This window comes from Ostrea edulis, chromosome 6, assembly GCF_947568905.1.
Source record: "Ostrea edulis chromosome 6, xbOstEdul1.1, whole genome shotgun sequence".
Taxonomy (NCBI): Eukaryota; Metazoa; Mollusca; class Bivalvia; order Ostreida; family Ostreidae; genus Ostrea; species Ostrea edulis.
The window spans coordinates 65,560,692-65,583,497 of record NC_079169.1 but is presented as its reverse complement, the minus strand read 5'-3'; the positions used below and the strand labels follow the sequence as shown (position 1 = coordinate 65,583,497).

General features: G+C 34.9%; 1 protein-coding gene across 1 annotated transcript; it reads left to right on the top strand.

The window, feature by feature from the left end:
• The first annotated feature begins 7,554 nt into the window (after window positions 1-7,554).
• Window positions 7,555-18,850, top strand: LOC125647800 (uncharacterized). Its single transcript, XM_048874617.2, has 7 exons — window positions 7,555-7,804; window positions 9,291-9,884; window positions 12,413-12,466; window positions 12,585-12,755; window positions 13,296-13,479; window positions 14,040-14,134; window positions 16,961-18,850. The coding sequence occupies exons 2-7, from the start codon at window positions 9,503-9,505 to the stop codon at window positions 18,115-18,117; spliced, it is 2,043 nt and encodes a 680-aa protein (XP_048730574.1). The 5' UTR covers window positions 7,555-7,804; window positions 9,291-9,502; the 3' UTR covers window positions 18,118-18,850.
• The last annotated feature ends 3,956 nt before the right edge of the window (window positions 18,851-22,806 follow it).

Here is a 22,806-nt window from a genome sequence, read left to right as displayed (position 1 = left end):
TTTTAAGTATTAAGGTAGCTTACACTGCCAGGGGGAGAGTAAATTTTTCAAATACCATTGTAAAACACGGAGTGTATGTCATTAGTGGTCTCCCTAATGGTTTTAAGTAAATTAGATTCAGATAAGATTTACTTACATCCTTCTCACATCTCTTAATACTTTTCTTCACCCCATCTATTTCTACAAAATTGATAACTTTAAAGACTGAGAATAACATCTATCAAAATGAGACACTGGTAAAAGATTTATTAACATTAGAGAATGATGAAATATTTATGTTAGTAAACCAGAAGTGATTAAAGACCATTGGATAGGTTACATGAGGAATATGTGACAAAGCTTGTGACAATATTGGCTTTGTTTTGTTTTTTTTAATTGCAAGGAATTTGGCACTAATTCCACATATGGTAATCCTACTTATACTCAAACTCCCCTTTCAAAAGATGAAATTCAAAACCATGCTTCAGATTGAAACAAATTTAATATCCCAATTAATAGGACGAATGAATATGAGTTATCGTACCTATACTGGATTCCTAAACTTCACAAAAAATTTACAAACATAGATACATTACTGTGAAGCGGAAACTTCAAACATATTGTGCCACGGCATATGTCAGAAATGATGTAAATCAAATATGGATTCTAAAAGATTCTAAATAACTTTTAGAAATTTGAAATCACAAGACTTCTCAAATCAACAACATCAAAACATATGACTTTTCAACACTTGACTCCAGCATTCCTCACGATAAATTAAAGACTAGACTTTTTGATATCATAGAAAGTTGCTTCGACAAAGTAAAACAATGGGGAAAATATTTTTCAAGAGAGGAAATATTAATGTTTTGTAAACAATAAATAGAAAATTTACTTTATTAAACACCACTCCGGTCTGGAGGTTTTAAACTTTTTGAGCATGTTTTCATACTCAAACTCAGTGCTGTAAATCGTACTCAAATTGAAGTTCGTCTTTGATAATATTTTGGTAGTGGTTGGAATTCCCATGGACACGAATTGTGCTCCTTTATTAAGTGACCTGTTTTTATATTCTTAATAGGCAGAATTTGTTCAAAAGCTTCAACATGAGAAGTAAAATCTCTTGTTGTTGTCTCCAACAGACATATATCGACGACGCTTTATCTATCAAACATAATCATTTTCATCCATTTGAGATATAGACCTAACGCCAGGTGTGACTGACCATGGTCGACAGGGGATTCTTACTCCAACTAGGCACGTGATCCCACCTCTGTTATGTCCAGGGGCCTGTGTTTGTCCTGCATTTTTAATCATTGTTCGTTACATTCACCTTTTCATTTATAAACATTGGAGAATGATAAAAAATTATCAACATTATAGAATTATCACACATATACTAACATTGGAGACTGATCAAACATTTAATAACATCAGAATATTTATCAACATCAAGTAATGGGTAAAAAAATCATTAACATTAGACTATGATAAAACATTTATTAATATTAGACACGATTAAACATATATCAAGTATTAGCAATACACATTTTCAATCATTTGCAGCCCTTCACCAGCAATGGTAACATCTCCATATGAGTGAAAAATTCTCGAGAGGAACGTTAAACAGTATACAATCAATCAATCAATCAACTTTCATTCATATATCGATTCGATATATCTCAGTTAACTGTTATTACGCCGAATGTTGTGTTTCATATCAATTGTTACGCCGTTCTTTACATTCCGATTTTGACTACGGATTACTCCGTTTACCTGATCCCACCTCTGATGTATCCAGGGATCCGTATTTGCGTTACTTTCAATGTTGTGTATGTAGTAGTATTATGAGCAATGTTCGTTATCTTCACTTTTCTTTCATTAACATCAATGATAAAATACTCATTAAGAATAAAGAATGATAAACATTTATTAACATTTGATAAGCATTGATTTGCATTTTAAAAAATCAATACATTTTTATTTGAGAAAAGAGACACAATACAATTTTATACTGCAATGTATGAGTGTTAGCGTCCCATGCTACCATTTTTTCGTTTTCATAAAATATTCTTTTCTTACCTTATGCTGTGATGAATACGAGACTGCAAACTAATAGTCATGCTCTGTGATATCATTTTTTTTTATGTAAACGTAGTATCTTTTGGGGATCCGGGTTAGAATAGGTCCTCAGTACCCCCTTACTTGTCGTAAAAGGCGACTAAATGGGACGGTCCTTCGGATGAGACGGCAAAAACCGAGGTCCCGTGTCACAGCAGGTGTGGCACGATAAAGATCCCTCCCTGCTCAATGGCCATAAGCGCCGAGCATAGGCCTCAATTTTGCAGCCCTTTACCGGCAGTGGTGACGTCTCCATATGAATGAAATATTCTCGAGAGGGACGTAAAACAATATTCAATCAATCAATCAATCAATCAATCAATCAATCTATCTGAATCTGAATTTGTTCTTACATTCATCAAAACATACAACCTACTTCGTGGAGTTAAGCGATGTAAAAATCTGCAAACTGAGTAACCAATATATATTGTAAGTATCGCATTATCACAATTAGATTACCATAACGTACCATATATTAATCCATCTAGCCAGTACAATATATTAATATATACAATATATTAATCCATCCAGCCCAGTACAAGGCAAACATGAATTGGGCAGTGTACTGTTCTTGCATATTTTGTTTTTGATTCTGCACAATTAAGACACGCTGCTGATGAACCAGAAAAAAGCCGTGTTTTATAACCTTTTTATAGAGAAACAGAAACTAAACTGTAATTTGTGCATTGTGTGGATATGATTATCAAAAGACTTCACGAATGTGAATGATGTGGAGTCGACATTTGCGATTCCTAGAAGAAAGATAAAAATAACTAAACCTGTGTAAACATTGACAACATTAATAACCAAAACACATTTATCTTCATTAGATGCCAGGAATTTTGTGACAGTGCTGATATTTAATGTTACCTATGCACTATCCACAGTACGAAACGTTTAAACTACACACGTTAACTCAATATCGTAAGAATATTACCATTTCCAGAAAACGAACAACCAGTCTTTATAACATAAAAGTCAAACATATGATTTGTTGTTATTGCCTCGTGAACTTTACAAGCATGGTATCAAATAAATGATTTAATGAAGGCCAGGGCTGAGATATATCAGCTGAAAAAGGTAGATTAATCGAGGATGCAGTGTTCTCTCCGGATAATAAACTAGACCGTAGATACTAAAGTGTGTGCAGAACATGAGACGGTCATGCGATAAATGAGAAAAGGCAATGAATATTGTTCTAAGTAATAGCGAGGCGACTATATTCATTTCAAAAAGAATTTTTGTCATCATTTCTAACACTTGCTTTTAAGACGATGGTTCCTGAAATTGTTAGTATCTTCATCTACGGTACTAAAATGCTGCTTTTCATGTGGAGAACTATCAACAATCTTTTTCTATAAGTGTTTTTCATGTGGATAAGTATCAACAGTCTCTTTCTGTTAGTGTTTTTCATGTGGAAAAGTATCAACAGTCTCTTTCTGTTAGTGTTTTTCATGTGGAAAAGTATCAATAGTCTTTTTCTGTTAGTGTTTTTCATGTGGATAAGTATCAATAGTCTTTTTCTGTTAGTGTTTTTCATGTGGATAGGTATCAATAGTCTTTTTCTGTTATTGTTTTTCATGTGGATAAGTATCAATAGTCTTTTTCTGTTAGTGTTTTTCATGTGGATAAGTATCAATAGTCTTTTTCTGTTAGTGTTTTTCTTGTGGATAAGTATCAATAGTCTTTTTCTGTTAATGTTTTTCATGTGGATAAGTATCAATAGTCTTTTTCTGTTAGTGTTTTTCACTTATATAAAACAAAGATACATGAGCATTGAACATAGGGAAGCTTAGGTTCTACCTTCTCTGTAGGAAAGGTAATGTTTCTTTGTTTTACGCCCCTTCGAGAATTTTTCACTCAAATTGAGACGCCATCAGCTGTAGGTGAAATGCAACAAATGTAGACCAATACAGGGCAACCAGCGCCGTATCAGAGAGGTCTTTTTTACGTACCAAAGTCTTGTATGACTCAAGACCACGATTTTCCTTATCCGAAACATTGCGACTCTTTCTGCTGAATTCCGAACGTTTGGTGAAGACACACTCACTACCTATGTTTACATCTTAGGTTTGACGTAGTCAAGGTTCGAAAAGGACACGTCACACAGCGAATGTCTAACCACTGAGACATTGTAACCAGTTAGGTTTGTTGGTTGTACATGTATATTGTTTAACATTCCGCTGGAGATTTTTTTTTTTACTCATATGGAGAAATCAACTTTGCGGTCGGTGACGGCTGCAAAATTGAGGCCTTTGCTCGGCGCTCACGGCCTTTGAGCAAGGAGAAATTTTTATCGTGCCACACCTGCTGTGACACGAAGCATGTTTTAGCGGTCTCATCCGAAGGGCCGCCCCATTTAGTTACTCTTACGACAAGCAAGGGGTACTGAGGACATATTCTAACCCGGATCCCCAAAGCGATCGGTTAACGCGAATTTAATAAAATAATCTTTCGTGCAGTAGCTTTGCGTATTACATGAAAAGGTGAAGATAACGAACAGTGATCAATCTCATAACAGTGATCAATCTCATAACTTCTATAAGAAATACAAACTAAAAGTTGGGCAAACACGGTCCCCTGCATATACCAGAGGTGGGATCAGATGCCTAGGATGAGTAAGCATCCCCAGTTGATCAGTCACACTCACCATGAGCTCTATATCTTAATCATATACATGTAAACGGAGTAATCCGTAGTCAAAATCATTGTATAGAGAACAGTTCAACAATTGATATGAAACACGTCAGTAGCATTTAACACAATAGCAGGTTGTGTTTGCAAACTAGATCTAGATCACTATGAAGACCATAGAATTTGCGAAATGCTGACATTCAACAAGACTGTTGAAACCCTGTACTATCAACTTGTTTGTCAGTTGCCTGCCTCTATTTAAAAACTGATTATAGGCAAAACAAGCTCTTGCGTATCGAATCAGTTGAGAGATATAAACACTATTTGCAGGTGATAATCGAATATTGCTACATAAATATGGGAAGTTGACGATGGAGAAGCTGAAATCATTCCCTTTGTCATAAAGCTGAGTTGTTAGTTTGCCTTTAATATCTATTTTCAATTAAATATCTACGTACGAAACAGATGTGGACGATATATAATGATATGATAATGTGAGTTCAAGAAATGTTGCAGTGCGTAGACAGGAAATATTGTGCAGAATTTATTTTTTTTCAGCTACATAACATATCCTAATCCAACTTGTCCAATAACGAATTGCTTTAAGCAGGTAATTTTTTTCTGGCCTCTTTAACATCCACATCTCCTAAGACTTAAAAACCTTTCACTAAGAAAACCAACAACATCAAAAAGGTGGAAAAACCGCATAGTTTAAACCAAGATAGAAAGAATGCAAAATATATTTTCTCGAGTATATTTTAGATAAAAATGTTGCTATCATTACAATATGTAAAGGTACCAAAGGCAAAAAACATTGGAAATGTAAATATTACGATTTACCTTGAACTTTTTATGCCGTTCCCTGGATTAAATGAATACACCCATATGCAATGCACATGTAAATTGAAATTAATTCCCAAGGTTTGTGTGGGATTTTGTCTTCAATGCTAAAGGATAGACTATTACTGAATTTATATGTATCTAAAAATATAATTAAAAATTCATTCTTTTATTGGTAGAAAACACAGAGCTTTCTGAATTTGTCTGTGATTATATAATGGTTTATATATTGTGGCTTCACCTGTAAAATTGATGGGTAGTTGACTAAGTGTAGTTTATTTGTATAATTGATGGGTAGTTGACTAAGTGTAGTTTATTTGTATAATTGATGGGTAGTTGACTAAGTGTAGTTTATTTGTATAATTGATGAATAGTTGACTAAGTGTAGTTTATTTGTATAATTGATGGGTAGTTGACTAAGTGTAGTTTATTTGTAAAATTGATGGGTAGTTGACTAAGTGTAGTTTATTTGTAAGATTGATGGATAGTTGACTAAGTGTAGTTTATTTGTATAATTGATGGGTAGTTGACTAAGTGTAGTTTATTTGTATAATTGATGGGTAGTTGACTAAGTGTAGTTTATTTGTATAATTGATGGGTAGTTGACTAAGTGTAGTTTATTTGTATAATTGATGAATAGTTGACTAAGTGTAGTTTATTTGTATAATTGATGGGTAGTTGACTAAGTGTAGTTTATTTGTAAAATTGATGGGTAGTTGACTAAGTGTAGTATATTTGTAAGATTGATGGATAGTTGACTAAGTGTAGTTTATTTGTATAATTGATGGGTAGTTGACTAAGTGTAGTTTATTTGTAAAATTGATGGGTAGTTGACTAAGTGTAGTTTATTTGTGTAATTGATGGGTAGTTGACTAAGTGTAGTTTATTTGTAAAATTGATGGGTAGTTGACTAAGTGTAGTTTATTTGTAAGATTGATGGGTAGTTGACTAAGTGTAGTTTATTTGTATAATTGATGGGTAATTGACTAAGTGTAGTTTATTTGTAAAATTGATGGGTAGTTGACTAAATGTAGTTTATTTGTAAAATTGATGGGTAGTTGACTAAGTATAGTTTATTTGTATAATTGATGGGTAGTTGACTAAGTGTAGTTTATTTGTATAATTGATGGGTAGTTGACTAAGTGTAGTTTATTTGTATAATTGATGGGTAGTTGACTAAGTGTAGTTTATTTGTAAAATTGATGGGTAGTTGACTTAGTGTAGTTTATTTGTAGAATTGATGGGTAGTTGACTAAGTGTAGTTTATTTGTATAATTGATGGGTAGTTGACTAAGTGTAGTTTATTTGTATAATTGATGGGTAGTTGACTAAGTGTAGTTTATTTGCAAAATTGATGGGTAGTTGACTAAGTGTAGTTTATTTGTATAATTGATGGGTAGTTGACTAAGTGTAGTTTATTTGTAAAATTGATGGGTAGTTGACTTAGTGTAGTTTATTTGTAGAATTGATGGGTAGTTGACTAAGTGTAGTTTATTTGTATAATTGATGGGTAGTTGACTAAGTGTAGTTTACTTGTATAATTTGCACAGTAGAAATAAGAAAGAACTTATAACAGAACCTTGTGGTATACACCCATCGAGTGTTCTTCTTCGTTTGATAGATGTAGATTTTATTCTATTCTGTTTAAAATTTTACTATATTTCTTAAACTATGAAACATACCTTTGCATGAAACTCACTTACCTATGATCATATTTGAAATAAGAATACAAAAATACACAGAATTTTGGCAGAAAGTGATGCTAAATACATGAAGATTATTTTTCCATTGTATTTTTATTACAAATGTTAATTAAGGAACACTCAATCGTTATATATTTCTAAAGATCACTAAATTACCTGTCCCAGTTTCTCAATGACATTTTGATTTCTGTATTTGCATTTCCGTGATAACAAAAACCCAACATGTATAAGTTCCCCCATTAGTAACCCCATATTCAACATCCAGATGGTTCTCTTCGGTATCAGCAAATTGCATCTCATCTGTGCGTTATTGCTGTTTCCACCGCTAGCAAGTTCAACGATCAATACAGAACGTGCAATGGTGTAAATATAGATATGTACTGACCTAAAACATAAGAGGGAGTAAAACGTGCTCTAAGAAGTGGTTTCCGACAGTCACACTTGAGTAGATATGTTGCCTTAGGCCATGAGACGAACATACGAAAGCAGGGAATGCAAAATGGCGACGGGACTAACATCAGATTAAGGTAACACAGTTTTATATACTTATTCTCTACCATTAATCTGAAAGCGCAAGACCTTCTTATAAGATTGATCAACATTGTAATGTTACAATATTTCGAATATCGACCAGAAAGAGATGTGAGTACTTTTATTTTTCACACGAGACATATTTCAGACTGCTGTGAATTAATTCACAAGTCACGCACTTTTATAATAGTCATTGTAACTAGCTCAGAAAATCATTATAACCTTTCTCCCGAGGCCACGAATAACGAAGGTACTTAATGAAATGTGTTTTGTGTATCTCGGCCTGCAGGGAAAAAAATAACACAAATAAACCCAAAACAAATGAGATGGCAATTAAGGGATCAAAGATCACGACAACTGGGGTGCTATAGTAGAACGTGAGTATGGAATATATACATTGAGGTCAAACTTTAGCATTAACGTGTCGGTCTATGGTACGTTTTCAGAATGTGTAGGATTAATAGCAACGCGATTACTTTTTCTGTGTTTTCTCTTCTGGTCTTTAAACACATGGTACATACAATATTTAAATCAGACCAGGCACAGAACGGACATGTGCCGTGTTGAATGTTTTGTCAACAAGTACTTGTCTCGCTACATGCGAAAATAGATGAGAAAAAGAAACTTAATTAGCAATGCTTGATGGAGTCTCTCATAACATATACCCTAAGGGTATATATAATACATGCTTCGACGAACTGTATAGATTATAAAACACGTAAAAATGATATGGTGTCTTAGCTTTCTTCCATACTTTTTGAGTAACTTTGAAAATGTAAATTGTGTTGATTTTAACTTTCAAGGGCATTACCAGATGATATATGAAGACTGAGAAAAAAAACTTTCGAATTTTAAACAAGAGATTCGGTCTTTTTTGTTTATTATATCATACCACACCGACACATCATAATATTCAAACGTTTGTTATTCTTATTAGATTCTAATCTTATTGACAAATAGATACAAATTTTCATGAACATAACAGTATGACATTAATGAAGAACACCTGTAAAAATTAGGTGATTCATCGATACTCCCTGCCCAATATAACATTCAGTTCAGCTGTACAGTTAAATGGCATTAAATCAATTAGGATGCATAAATATAGGAAATGACATTCTTTAATTACAGGTGTATAACAGTAAAATGTCGTAAATTAAAAACTTTGAATAGACAAAGTTTAGTCATTCACAGATATCGCAGATTCTCGTCCCGTGCGTTTGGAGAGCTCTCCGTATCAGATAAAACTATTATCTACAATTGATGATAGTATGAAAAGGGATGACTTGCCCATGTTAATGTAATTTATGATACAGATAATTTAGACGACTTAATTTCAGATTTGATTTGCATGAGTATCCGCGAGAAATTTCAAAGAGATAGCACGTGTTCATGCTGTAAACCTGCCATTTTTCAGTTCACTTTCTCTTCATGGATAGGAATAATTTGATTAACATTCTGTACTATTTCTATATTCCCTAGGGAGTCATTCAGAAAACAATAGAAGTTTGATGTGATTGCTGTTTTAAAAATTGACCTTGGATTAACATTGCGGAAAATATTGCTGTTGGTTGCTGCCGTAGTGTTTCTCGTCCTATAATACATCCGGAGTGTTCTGTTCAGACTACACATAAAAAACGAAAACATTGGATATACCTTTTTGTTCTAAAAATTGACTTCTTCAAAGGATATGAATGAAGGATATACACCAATTATTCATTGAATCTATGACCAAGTCAACTGACGCAATGGTGGAAGGGCCTTTAAGTCAAAATGGATATTCGTGCTTGTCTTTAAAAGTCCTGGGACATTCCACCTGTAAAATGTTGTCGAATCACCTGGATATTCCGGCGGACATCGTTACAGAAGATGGCCTGACTCCCGACGTGTTTGGATTAGCCGAGCTTGCTGGATTTGATTCCGGTTACGTCAGACGACTGGCCGCCAAGTCCGAGAAGACGGCTGTCTTGTTGGAGGCCTGGTCCAGAAAACCAGATGGGACCATCGGGAAACTGCTGACGTCATTGGATACTCTGGGGCGACTAGACTGCAAAACAGATATCACCCCAAGTATTGGTTAGTATTCAATTCAACCGACCATCATACTGATGGAACGCGTACATGTACATCTGCAATCTCTCACCAGAGGGCGCATTACGCTGCGCTACAACACCTCTGTCAACGTCTAAATGTCAAGATTCTTGGCAAAACTTACCTATACCTATAGCATCATGGATAATAATTTTATAAGTTTAAGTTTTATACTTTAAATCTTTAAGTAGGTTCACAAAAACAACGAATTCCATGATTATACTAGTATTATTGAATGAATGAATATTTATATAAACCTTCTAATTCGCTCAGGTGTCTCATATTTACCATCTTCTGTTTTAAAAAATTCAGAGAAGTGTTTGATTTGCCCAGATATTATCATTACAGTTCGATATGCTAAGTTAGTTTTTGTACGTTTTGATATAACTTTTTAGACGTTGACAGAGGTATTAGTGGAGCGTAGCGGGAACGATAACTCTGGGTAGAGATTGGTACATCTGATGGTACTTTGGAATTTACAAACGCTTTCTCGTATTCAAATGCATTTATTTATCATATATCACTATAACATATGCAGATTTGCTACTCAGAATTCAACATTACATCGACATTTTAATATGGAAAATGTTTGTTTATATTCTGCGAACTGGAACGAAGGAGGTTATAAACAAAGAAAGTCGGAAAGTGACCTAATTCTGAAGGTCAAGGATTTTTCTTATTTACCTTTTTTTGTAATAACAATCGTCAGACGGAACGAAATTTTATGTGAGTTTCAGTAAATCTGATTGATCTCCAGTTGTAACGGTTATTAATTCACGTTATGGGATACATGATGGACTGATTGCCGCGGGGATAAGCGAATTCAAGTAGAAAGTGATGGAAAATTATAAGTTATGACACGATAACATCACAAAAAAGCCCATAGAACATGTTAAGTACCTACCTCCCCGAGTTTGTTGGTATTTTGAAAATCTTTGGCACTTTTTGGATTCATTCCCTGATATACCTCGAGAATAATTCGGTTAAAATTATATGATAATATGGTATTTTTGTTTATTTCAATAAAGCATACAAATGAGAATCGTGTAAATCATTTAAGTAGAGTCAAGGTCAGCATTATAGACGGTTAATCATGATGGCAAGCTTTTCCATCCATCAAAATATGCATGTATTTAGCTATCCATCAAAATATACATGTATTTAGCTATCTATGCGTATGCAATTCCTGTTCAAATCATAATGGCTATGTGAAGTTTTCGTTATTGAAATATGAGAAAAGGTGAAAATAACGAACATTCAATCTCATAAATCCTATTTAAAAATAAAATCTAAACAAAAAGGGCAAACACGGACCTTGGGAACATCAGAGGTTGGGTTAGGTGCCTAGAAGGAGTAAAATTTGTACAAAAGATTAAGTCTAGAGAAATTAATGCTCGTCACTTGTTGAAAATTAAAAAACCAAAACAAAACAAATATACATAGTGATACGAAAATGGATGCTCTTGCTTATCTGTAAAAGTCACGAGGACTTTTGAGAGCAAATGCCCGGATCAGGCATTGCTCGAGAGTAGGCTTTAATTTCCTTGCAGGGATGACTAGGTGAAGCTATGGAATGTAGTGGATATAGGGATGATTACTTCTGTAATGTGTCTGCAAATTTACGTCAGACAGAGGAAAAAATCCATGAACATTGCATAACTGTGAACTAAAACGAAAAGCATAGAATTCTCTCAGGGTTAAATTTTCCTTGAAACTTAGTCGACTTTCGCAGACTGAATTATTTATTCGATTGCAAGGGAAACATATTTCCAAGAATTGTCTATATCTGAAATGATATAAGATACATAATCATGCTACAGTGTGTATGTTTAAGTATGGTTAGTCGGATTGAGTTATTGGTTGTCAGTCCCATGTCAGGGGACACGACCCTTGCGCACGATACTAATCTCCGTGGACTTTTAAAAAAAACCCGAAGGGGTCATCGTCCTTGATGGCTGTTGGGACAACACAAACTTGTTAAAACGGGTCCAACGATTTGTCGAACTGATAATCGACACTAATCAGCCAATTAATCAATAAATTGAGACACTAATCAGCCAATTAATCAATAAATCGAGACACTAATCAGCCAATTAATCAATAAATCGAGATACTAATCAGTCAATTAATCAATAAATCGATTAATCAGTAATCATGCAGTCGTTATTTTAAAGCATTTTGTGTGAAAGATCATGTGTGGCTGGAATAATAGTACATGTACATTGTACTTTTATTATGATAAAGGATAGAATGTGGAATGAAGTCAACTGTGTGACAGACAGACAGACAGGTTGTTATACATATAAGTGTGACATACGGAATGTCATATAGAGACACAGACATACAGACAGAATGACAGAAGTTGTGAGAGAGACATACATGTACGGACAGATAGACAGACAGAATGACAGAGTACGAACAAAGGGGTCCCATATCTAAATATGTTGCCCTCTGTATTATTAACTTAGAAACAAATAATGAACGAACATGATGTATATTTGGTTTTATTTCAGCGAGAGACATCAAGAACTGGTTAGACAGCGATACAAAGGAACCCAATCAACCAGGTATTCTATAACTGTGTTTAGTATCATGCCATATTTCGAATTACACGTGTACTCTTTTCGCACTGTTTCTGATAATTAAATTCCAAGAAATTATACTAAGATTTGCAATGTTTAAAAGTTGTAGATATCCCACAAGTTCAGCCTCCAAAGTTACGACTTCAAGCACCTGTCCTCGATCACATCCAGCGTCAGGCTAGCGTCATATCCCCACTGTCCCCCTCGTCCCCCATGTCCCCGGCCAAATCAACAGAGGGCGATAACAGCGATGGACCACTGACCTTGGACGATCGTAAGTAAACTGCATAGTCATACAAGGATGTAATTTAGGATTATTTCATTTCGCTGGAGGTCCAATTAAATACATCTATTTATAGACGTGACCGCCATGTAGACGATTCCACACCAGGAAACGTAATGGTTACGATTGAGAGAACAGAACATAAGAAATGAATCATATTTTGCTAGTCATGCTCTGAATGTACACGTGGATGCTTACGTTTACTATTGCAGAAAATCTGTCTTCATCAAAGATTAAAAGCTAACATTACATGGTCATTATGTTCCATGATATATATGTATGACAAATATAAGAATAAATTGCAATGTCACTGTGTTCTGGAATTTATTACGCAAGCGTAGTACTGCCAATTCTTAAAACAAAGATGTTCTTTTATCGCATAACGAGATAATACGTCGCAATGTACGAGATTAAGTCGTACGTAGTAAAGTATGACTTGTAACTCTAGCATTGGATGTAGATAATCAATTGTGCAGAGGGCATCCGATTTCATTCTATTTTTTCAATTTTTTCATTAATATTCTTTCACAGTTGACGGAAATCAAACATCATACGTTGCTTGCATATGTTGCTCAGATGAGGACATAGAAATTGCTCACACGATTATTGAAGCGTACCGAGAGGTTACGAATACGGTACAGTTCTTCCTTCCTCAGGAACAACTATTAGGCGGGAAATACGAATACGAATCCCTTGCAGAGGTCATCGAAGACAGGTGAGAGCACATCTGCCCTAAATACATGATCGTTAATCTAAAAGTCAAATTAGACCTGTGGTTATGAAATAAACTTTCTGATTATGCTTTCAGAAAATGCATTTAAACTCTTATAGATCATACACGATCCGTAAAACGAGTGCTACATCATGTACTCGTACAGGTACCGTTTTTGGTCAAATAATGACGACAAACAATAAGATGCTTTATCTATGATATCAAATTTAATACAAAGAGTAACACGAAATTGGTCGCAAGTTTGAAATGAATTGAATTATCTTAGGGCCAAATCAGGCTCTTACTAGATATAGTTCTTTAAAAGTAAAACAAAGAATATAAGTTTGTCAGAGTACCAATTTTATTTCAAAGATGAAGAAAATACAAGCTACTATTTGAATTATCCAAATGTTTAGATAGTCTGTGATCGTTATATCTTAAAAAGACACAGTGTACCTTAATTTTGTTTTTAGTTTTGATTCTCGGAAAGAATTTTGAACATGTATTTACATGTATGAATATCAGTAGATGTTTGTTGACAATTTGAAGCTTTGTTTTTACAGATGCGATGGCCGTCTCCTTGTCATCATGTCCAACACCTATGGTTCTAGTCCCGCGTGTATATTCTCCACACAATTCGTCAAATCTTTGGACCCAGGTATGTTATCAATTTGGTGAAATATTTTTGTCACCACCATTGCGGATCTAGAGGGAGAGGTTTACGGTTATTTCAACACCCATTTTAGTTGAACTGTTCAAAACGTTATTGGCGCAATTTTGGGGTCTGCAACTTCTCATTTTAGAATTGAAAAGGTAACATCTTTGGTCGCAATCCCCTCTTTGCATTTTCTTTGGATTCCCCCCTGCAATGGAGTTTTGACTTGTGATTGTAACCGCAGAATAAACGCAAGTTTACGAATTTGGAACAATTATTTGAGAGTAATTCAATTTTACCTACCTGCCCAACAAACAATTAGCGGTTTTTGATAGTGTATAGTATACAGTTAACCGTTAATTGTTTGTTTGGCAATAAAGAAAAAGATGCACTTGTGCACATGGTATTTAGCTTATAATGAGCAGTCTCCAGATGGGCTAGTCTACAAAATTACAGCTGTCCAACTCATTCCTTTCATAATACGTTGACTCTGGTTTCACGAGAACCTAAAAATAGACAACGACTTCATGATTGTTCAAGGAGGGGCCGTTTCTTTTCAGAAATGTTTTACTAAAATTATAAAGACCAAATTTAGCATATTCTTAGCACTAATGAAAGTTTGCTAATGCAGACAGAGGAAATTTCATTGGTCACACATTGCACCAATGACAGTGAACATTCAAAGAAGATTATCGCATGTCCTACATAGCCTGGAAGAAAAATGGTTTGAAATGTTACTTTTACATCATCTACAGCCTTGGTTTAAAGGCAGGGAAATGCGCATTCTTTTATTTATTGCTTCCTCAGGTAAAAATTCGTCGCCACATTCCACGGGCGAATTTTACGTAATGGTGACAGATTGTTCATTTTGTTAATGTTTCTCATTAGTATTTAAGTGTCATTTCACGTCAATTAAACCAGAGATGTAAATGGTAGGTGATTGATATCCCAAAAATATTTAGTATTTCATCATCTACATTATGATGGCTGATGTGTAAGGCGATTTTGTTTTTTATTTTCTAAAAAATGTGCATATGATAATCGAATGAACGCAGATCATTATAGCGTTGTCTTTTCACGTTCCGTCTTGCCTTCATAAATCACATTTTTTGACAATGAAGGAAGTTTGTGAAAACCTAATAATAAATAGACTATAATCATGCATGTTTATGGATACTGCATTTGAATTTAATAGCTTTTTACCGAATGACGAAAGCCATGAATAAATTAGAACAAACTATGAATATCACACTTGTAACAGGAGACGAGTCAGAATTTGTTTCATGTTCCCCCTCGCGTTCAGTAATAAAATATATATATCCGTTCCCCTTTTTTCCTGGTAACTGAATTTTGTTAAAAGCTCTCTCTCTCTCTCTCTCTCTCTCTCTCTCTCTCTCTCTCTCTCTCTCATGTTTGGAACTGATATTAAAATTCCACCAAAAACCCAGTACTGACATAGAGAAACTGAACAGGGTATTTTATACCTGCCAGCGAAGTTTTACAGCGGCTGTCGTTAAACCTATCAACTTTTTAATTTCACACGTAATTAGAAATATTCCTCTTTTTAGGGTCATTAATCAAAATATATCTTACTTACGAAGTTTATATCTTTTTAAAGGTTGTGTGTACAATGTGGGATCGGGCACAATTTCTAGAAGAAAAAAATTCTTTCAATTGTCTCCTTAAAATTGATTTTTAAAAAGATAATGAAAGTTCAAATGGTAAACGTCATTTTAGAGTTTAACAATAAAACCTCGACTTGATTGGTAATAGTGCACATGCTCTTTCCTTCTTTATTACAATTATTTTATGGGACACTAGATTTAGGTTGTTTAAGGAAGTTCAAACAGTAAGATCTTCAGAAAGCGTCGTTAACAGGAGATAAATTTAATGCGTCTGTTGAGCAGAAATATCTTTTACATTTTTCCTTTTTACTACAGAGAAGGGAATGTAGTTTGTGCACGCGTCAGTATGATTAGATTATAGAAAGTCAATAAGATGATTTAAAAAAAATATTACCGTAGTATGGGGTCATGACCACTTCAACTTTCAACTATATATATATATATATATATATATATATATATATTATGGGGTCATGACCACTTCAACTTTCAACTATATATATATATATATATATATATATATATATATATATATATATATATATATATATTTTATTCACGTCAATTTTTTGCTGTCCATTATAAATACATCTACCCTAGTTAAGCATTGTAAACATTAAAAATGAAAAAGTGGAAAAAGTGAATTTTAAAATTTTGAGTTAAAATCGTGTTCATGCTTCTTTGAAGTTACGATCTAACTTCTTTTGTAATTCAAGACGATTATTTTACTACGATTGTGTATGACCGCTTGTTATTGTTTTAAGTCCTACGCAGGAATTTTTCACTCGTGTATTGACGTCACCTGGGTGAAGTGCCACGAAGGACTACGAATGATAGTATTGTTTCGCCGCCTACCTTCTGGTCAATTTTTGAAAGTTGTCATTTTGAAATGATTTTTATGTCAATATAGATATTTATATGAATTTTCATAAAAGTTGATTTATTTGACAAAACAAAGAGAGATAACTGTATAATTTGTGTTAAAATCAGATAAATCAATGAAAAACGGAATATATGTTTATAAGATCTATCCCCCCCCCCCCCCTAGAAAAGATCATGTTACCTAATAATTTACATGTACATTTGATTTTACCTACATTTGATATTCGCTCTGACTGAACTGCTCACTTATTTAGTGTATCTGATGAGTAACCATTAAGAACACATTGAGGCAGTTAAACTGATTAAAATGTTATATTTACAGATGCTAAGAGAAGAAAAATCATCCCAATCATTAAGGACGAGGACGCCTCCTATCCCAGAGTTCTCCGCGGCATAAACGCAATAAAACTTCAACGTCTCAAGTTAACGCTTCCTTTTTGGAGACTTCTGTCTGCGTCTCTGGATATCAAATACGTTCCGAAATATAGTCAAACACATAGTTCGTTCTTGTCCCCATCTAACTCCAGTACAACCAATTCATCCAGCTCCTACTCCAAAAGTAGTTCCTCAACTTCCTCAACGATTTCCCATCCGGCGTCGTCCTCGAGCAAGCCCATCCGTTCTAGGACATTTTCTATAGAATCTTTCGAGAGCATTATTGATAACGAAGAAATCCCTGATGTACCTCAGGTGTCTGAGCCCCAACGTCTGTCTTCAACAAACAGTTGTGGTCAAAATATATCGAAGTCCAGTAATTGTCAAAACATAATGCCCAGCTTTCCTATTCGGAGTGATTCACAAACAGACGAGTCATCATGTGACTACAGTTCGAAAGTTCAGCTACGTCACAGCAACAGTGATACGGGAATGGTGAATTCCTCAGACAATTCATGCTCTGTTTGTAACCCGGGAGCAGTGAAAAAATCCAGCAAGAAATTCATGTCAAGGATCATGAAAACATTTAAATTGAGAAGCAAAAGTTCGAAGTCTTTGATTGATGAATCGGGAAAGTCTCTCAGGGTGCCTCAAACTTTACGATCGGCGTCTGAACCCGCCGACATTCTTCAAAGATCATTCAAATCATGTGAAGACATATTTGACGAGCAAAGGCGTGAAAAGTCCAAACTTCATTATGTTCAAAACATTGTAACTTCCATAAAGACTGGTCTGTCGAGGTCTAGAGAATTTACGAAAAGTGGACAGAATCTGTCGACAGAGACGAAATGTGAAAAACTCCCCTCCCCAGTCAGTTCCTCCAGTGACCTTAATGCTGCATGTCCTGTAGTAGAACTCCCTCTCAATATCCGTATGGACACTTTTAACATCATTCAGAGGGAGTACTCCGTGGAAGGCAATTCAGATTCGGCCATCATGCGATCGTCCAGCTATTCTAATAGTAACACGGAGTCGGCCATTTTGAGAGGAGCTGAGTCGACAGAAAGCATTGATGACAACAATGCGCAATACTCACTATGTTAAACGTTACGTGGTGAGACCTAAAGTCCCTTTGTGTTTTAGCATTTTCATCGCAATTTACACAGAATTAGGAAAGAGCTTATAGCATGTTGATAGTCTTTCTTGATGTATGTATTTTGTGTTTCGATTTTGTAAAGTTAAAAATATGTCATAATACTTGTTCGTAAATCATTGAGATAAACGATCGCCTATTATGCTAGATTATTCGTATTTTCACCCATTTCATTAAGGATGTATACTATCATCGTCATAAAAGCTTACTTTCTTTTAAAACAGGAAATGGAAATATAGATATCAGCAATATTCGTATATTCCTATTAGATATGATTTTCAAACTGATTAGCTCAATCAGTTAGCGTGACGACTTCTGATCGCAGGTTCGAGTCTAGCAGGGTTTTTTTTCCAGATTTTCTACTTGCATTTTTTTAATTACCAAAGTCAAGTAAGTTTCCAATTTCAAAATATTGTTGTACACTTCCTCCACTTTTCATCCATATCAATTTTCTCTGTTGTGTTGTTCCTCCTTAAGATTTAATTGTTATCAATTTTCTCTGTTGTGTTGTTCCTCCTTAAGATTTAATTGTTATCAATTTTCTCTGTTGTGTTGTTCCTCCTTAAGATTTAATTGTTATCAATTTTCTCTGTTGTGTTGTTCCTCCTTAAGATTTAATTGTTTTTTGTACATATGAATGTAAAATTATGTTACATTTTCAGAAATAAATGAATATGAAAATATTTTTAAATTATGCTGCTATTATACGGTAATAAGATTTCAATTATGGTATAAGTGATATTACGGAGAGGACTTGTATAGGCAGTGTCTGCTGTTCGTTACGGTTAGGATTTATCATAATAAAATACTGTTTGAATTAATGTAAGAGATATCATACCTGGTGAAATAAAAACTATTCACTAAAAAGCAATACCACATTAATCAGTATAAGTGAAAGTTTCTTTTTCTGAAGTTCAAATTTTGTGAATCACGTTTGTCTATTTGTGTGGTCCTTAACAAATGACTTGCATAGTGGAAAAATCAGCATGATTTATGAATCCTATGTTGCGCATTGAGGACAAAATTTGTCTCAAATGGTTATCTTATTCATCGTGTGTTCAACTGTCTGAAGCCTTCTGGGAAATTGCATGTCAAGGCATATACAGGAAATATTCAAGGGGGCGTACCTTAAATGTAAATGTACATATACTTTTTTGTCAACTGCTATGATCACGTGACAATATATATATAGAACGTCTAAGTATTCCAAGCTAGAGCGAGAGAGAAGGGGGGGGGGGGGGTACCACCATCGTTATCACCTCAGATCAACCATGATAATTATTTGTACATTTGAGAAATTCGATAGACGTAGAAAGTTTGGATGAGACGAGACTGATTTAGCGAAAACTGTCAAACCCGACACCTGTTAAATTAGTTTCACTGGGCATTCTGAACCTTATTTTCACTCTCAATTTCATATTTTCATTGGGGTTCCCCCCCCCCCACTATTTATTCCGACACACTGTCAGTGTGTATGCCGACAAAAACCAAAAACAATTGTCTCCCAGTGCATATCGGACTAGACAAGTGTAGCGTACAGTATAAAAGACAACTTATACTGCCTCGCTAGTGAGCTAGCTTTTCTAGTGATGTGCTAGAGTGTCTCTCTTCATCACGCAAGTTAAGCAACGGCGAGTGTGATCAGCACTTGGCTGGGTGACCGCTAAACGTTACAAATTTGTGACAGCAGTGGGATTCTGGTGTTTAGCGGGAGGACTGCTTCAGATAGTCTCTTCGGAGCTCTGGGTACGGACGTGGATTCGTCCGGGGACGACGGTGGTTGTCGTCGGGAACGGCGGGTGCCGTTACTGAGCAGGTGCCAAACACTCAGAGAGGACTCACGCTAAGCTTCGGGACGAAGATTTTCCGAGTGGGGGGAAGTGTAACGGACAGTATAAGAGGCGACGTATACTGCCTCGCTAGTGAGCTAACTATTCTAGTGATGTGCTAGAGTGTCTCTCTTCATCACGCAAGTTAAGCAACGGGGAGCGTGATCAGCACTTGACTGGGTGACCGCTATACACGTTACACAAGTTTCACTGTAATAGGTCCTTGTGCTTGTAATGCTGAGACGTACATGTAGAACGTTTGAATTAGGCGAACGACTTATTCAGTGAAAACTGCCTAATCCGACACCTGTGCAATCCGTTTCACTGGGCATTCATTTTCATTGCTGTTTAAACTGTGTATTTGGACCAAACATTGTCTCCCAGTGCATGTCAGATTAGACAGGTTTCACTGTAATGGGTCCTTGTGATGTTGAGGTCGCTACGGTAATACCCAGAAAAGTTAAATGTCGTATTATGATCATCATATAGAACAAAAAGGAAAGTATGAAGTTACACATGTAATGGATGAAGAAGATACACAGGAAAAATACATGTATTTACTATTTAGATTGATTATTTATTGACAAAAATATCGTGTACATTTGTATATTAAAGATTTATGTTATAGTCTTCAAATTACACAGTAACAATTCATCGTCACATTTTCACTTATTTCAGAGTTTCAGTAATATAGCACACCGTCGCTTAAAATTACCCCTGAGTCAAAGTAAAATGGTTCCTCGAGACCGTTTAAAATTACCCCTGAGTCAAAGTAAAATGATTCCTCTAGACCGCTTAAAATTACCCCTGAGTCAAAGTAAAATGGTTCCTCTAGACCGTTTAAAATTACCCCTGAGTCAAAGTAAAATGGTTCCTCTAGACCGCTTAAAATTACCCCTGAGTCAAAGTAAAATGGTTCCTCTAGACCGCTTAAAATTACCCCTGAGTCAAAGTAAAATGGTTCCTCTAGACCGCTTAAAATTACCCCTGAGTCAAAGTAAAATGGTTCCTCTAGACCGCTTAAAATTACCCCTCAGACAAAGTAAAATGGTTCCTCTAGACCAATTTTTCACGCTATTTGAAACACAGAATATCAAAATATTCCCGAACAAACAGCCTAGGCTGAAACACATTTTATCCCTGCTTCTAATTTAACTTGCTACTACATATCAGTGTCCTGCTATACATTAAAATATTTGTCTTCATTTTCAAGAACATCCCAATACTGCAGTGAAACTTTATCTAAACGATGTCCAAATTCTGAGCAGTAGGACGATTTTTCAAAAGTTTTATCTAAAATTGCTGAAAATTATATTGATTGCTTTTAATTTACATTTTACTAATGTTTTTACATTAAATAAACGTTGAACCTTGTTTAATTAGTGGGGTGATCACTGCAGTAATAGCAATAATCTTATACAACTTTATTTATACATATCTAAGTCATTGCGTATATTTCCCCCTAATAAATGCTAGTGAGCACATGCATACTCACTTACATGTACAAAGTAAATCACATCTGAACTGACACTTGACATTGTTACTTTCCAAACACTGTACTTTGATTAATAATATACACATCCTTCCTTTGTTTTTCCAATAAAAAGCAGATACATTTACACCGTGTACAACTCCACATTTGGGGATACGGAATAGTCACCTTAGGGGGTACGGAATTCGAAGCGTGTTTTACTAGATAAGTTGACATATTTAGCTTGGTTACAGCTATAGAAATAAAACTAGTCTTATATTAACATACGACGGAACACAGTGATATCCCCGCTTACTCTTACTCGTTTCCCGCCTTACAGTTTGTGCTAGAAATAGGTGAACACTACAACAATATTCGGCAACCACACGTAAGGATGCAAATTTGATCGATATTTTGGTGAAATTTTCAATTATGCTGCCACTCCAATAATATAACTAATACGCATGGTTTCTGCACATAACGCTATAGCAGATACTTCTATGATTTCCGAAATTTCACGTCAAATAAACGATAAAAACTTCAATTTTAGTGTGTGCCACTAGGGGGTACAGCTTTCAGTGGAGGTAGGGGGCAATGAACCAATCTCTAATTAGTTATTGGTTATTAAGAAAATATAGATTATTTCCAAAAATACACATGGATTACAGCAATGAATTTATTCAGACGTTATACCTATGTTTTCTTTTACATTCTTTTAAATTACCCCACCTAAAAGTTTCTTATACAAAAACGCTATTTGGTATTAAACACCGTAACCCTTTATCTATAACCACGTATCAAATATTCCTTCTATACTCTCAGAAATGCGAGAGGAAAAACAAAATACATGGCCTATATAAAGGCTTTGGTACTCAGGCGACCGTTAAGGCTTGTGGGACTCTTGTCTAAAGAGTAAAGTCTGACCGCCTCCAAAAACAGCGAGTGCACTAGTGTGATTAATATGAGTTCCTCTATTGCAATGTGAATCTTTAACAACAACACCCCCCCCCCCTCTTTAGACCAACATGAAATATATGTGTTTCCTATTTCACTCCTAAATATATTTAGGTAGGCCGGGTTGTTAGGTAAAACTTTTATTTCATTAAAACATTTTATTTGAAATCTTAGTTTTTTATTACGCTTTCAGTACAGGTCTATATACATTACAAATACTTTTTACACATTTTGAAGATCAATTGATAGTAATTTTAGTGTAAATCAGAGAAACTCGAATGCAAAAAGAATTTTGTTTCCAATTTCAGGACTTCTGTTTTCTTTTATATACATGTATATTATCAATAAAATATTTAGGGTCGGCAGCAAAAGGGTAGGCAGGGTTG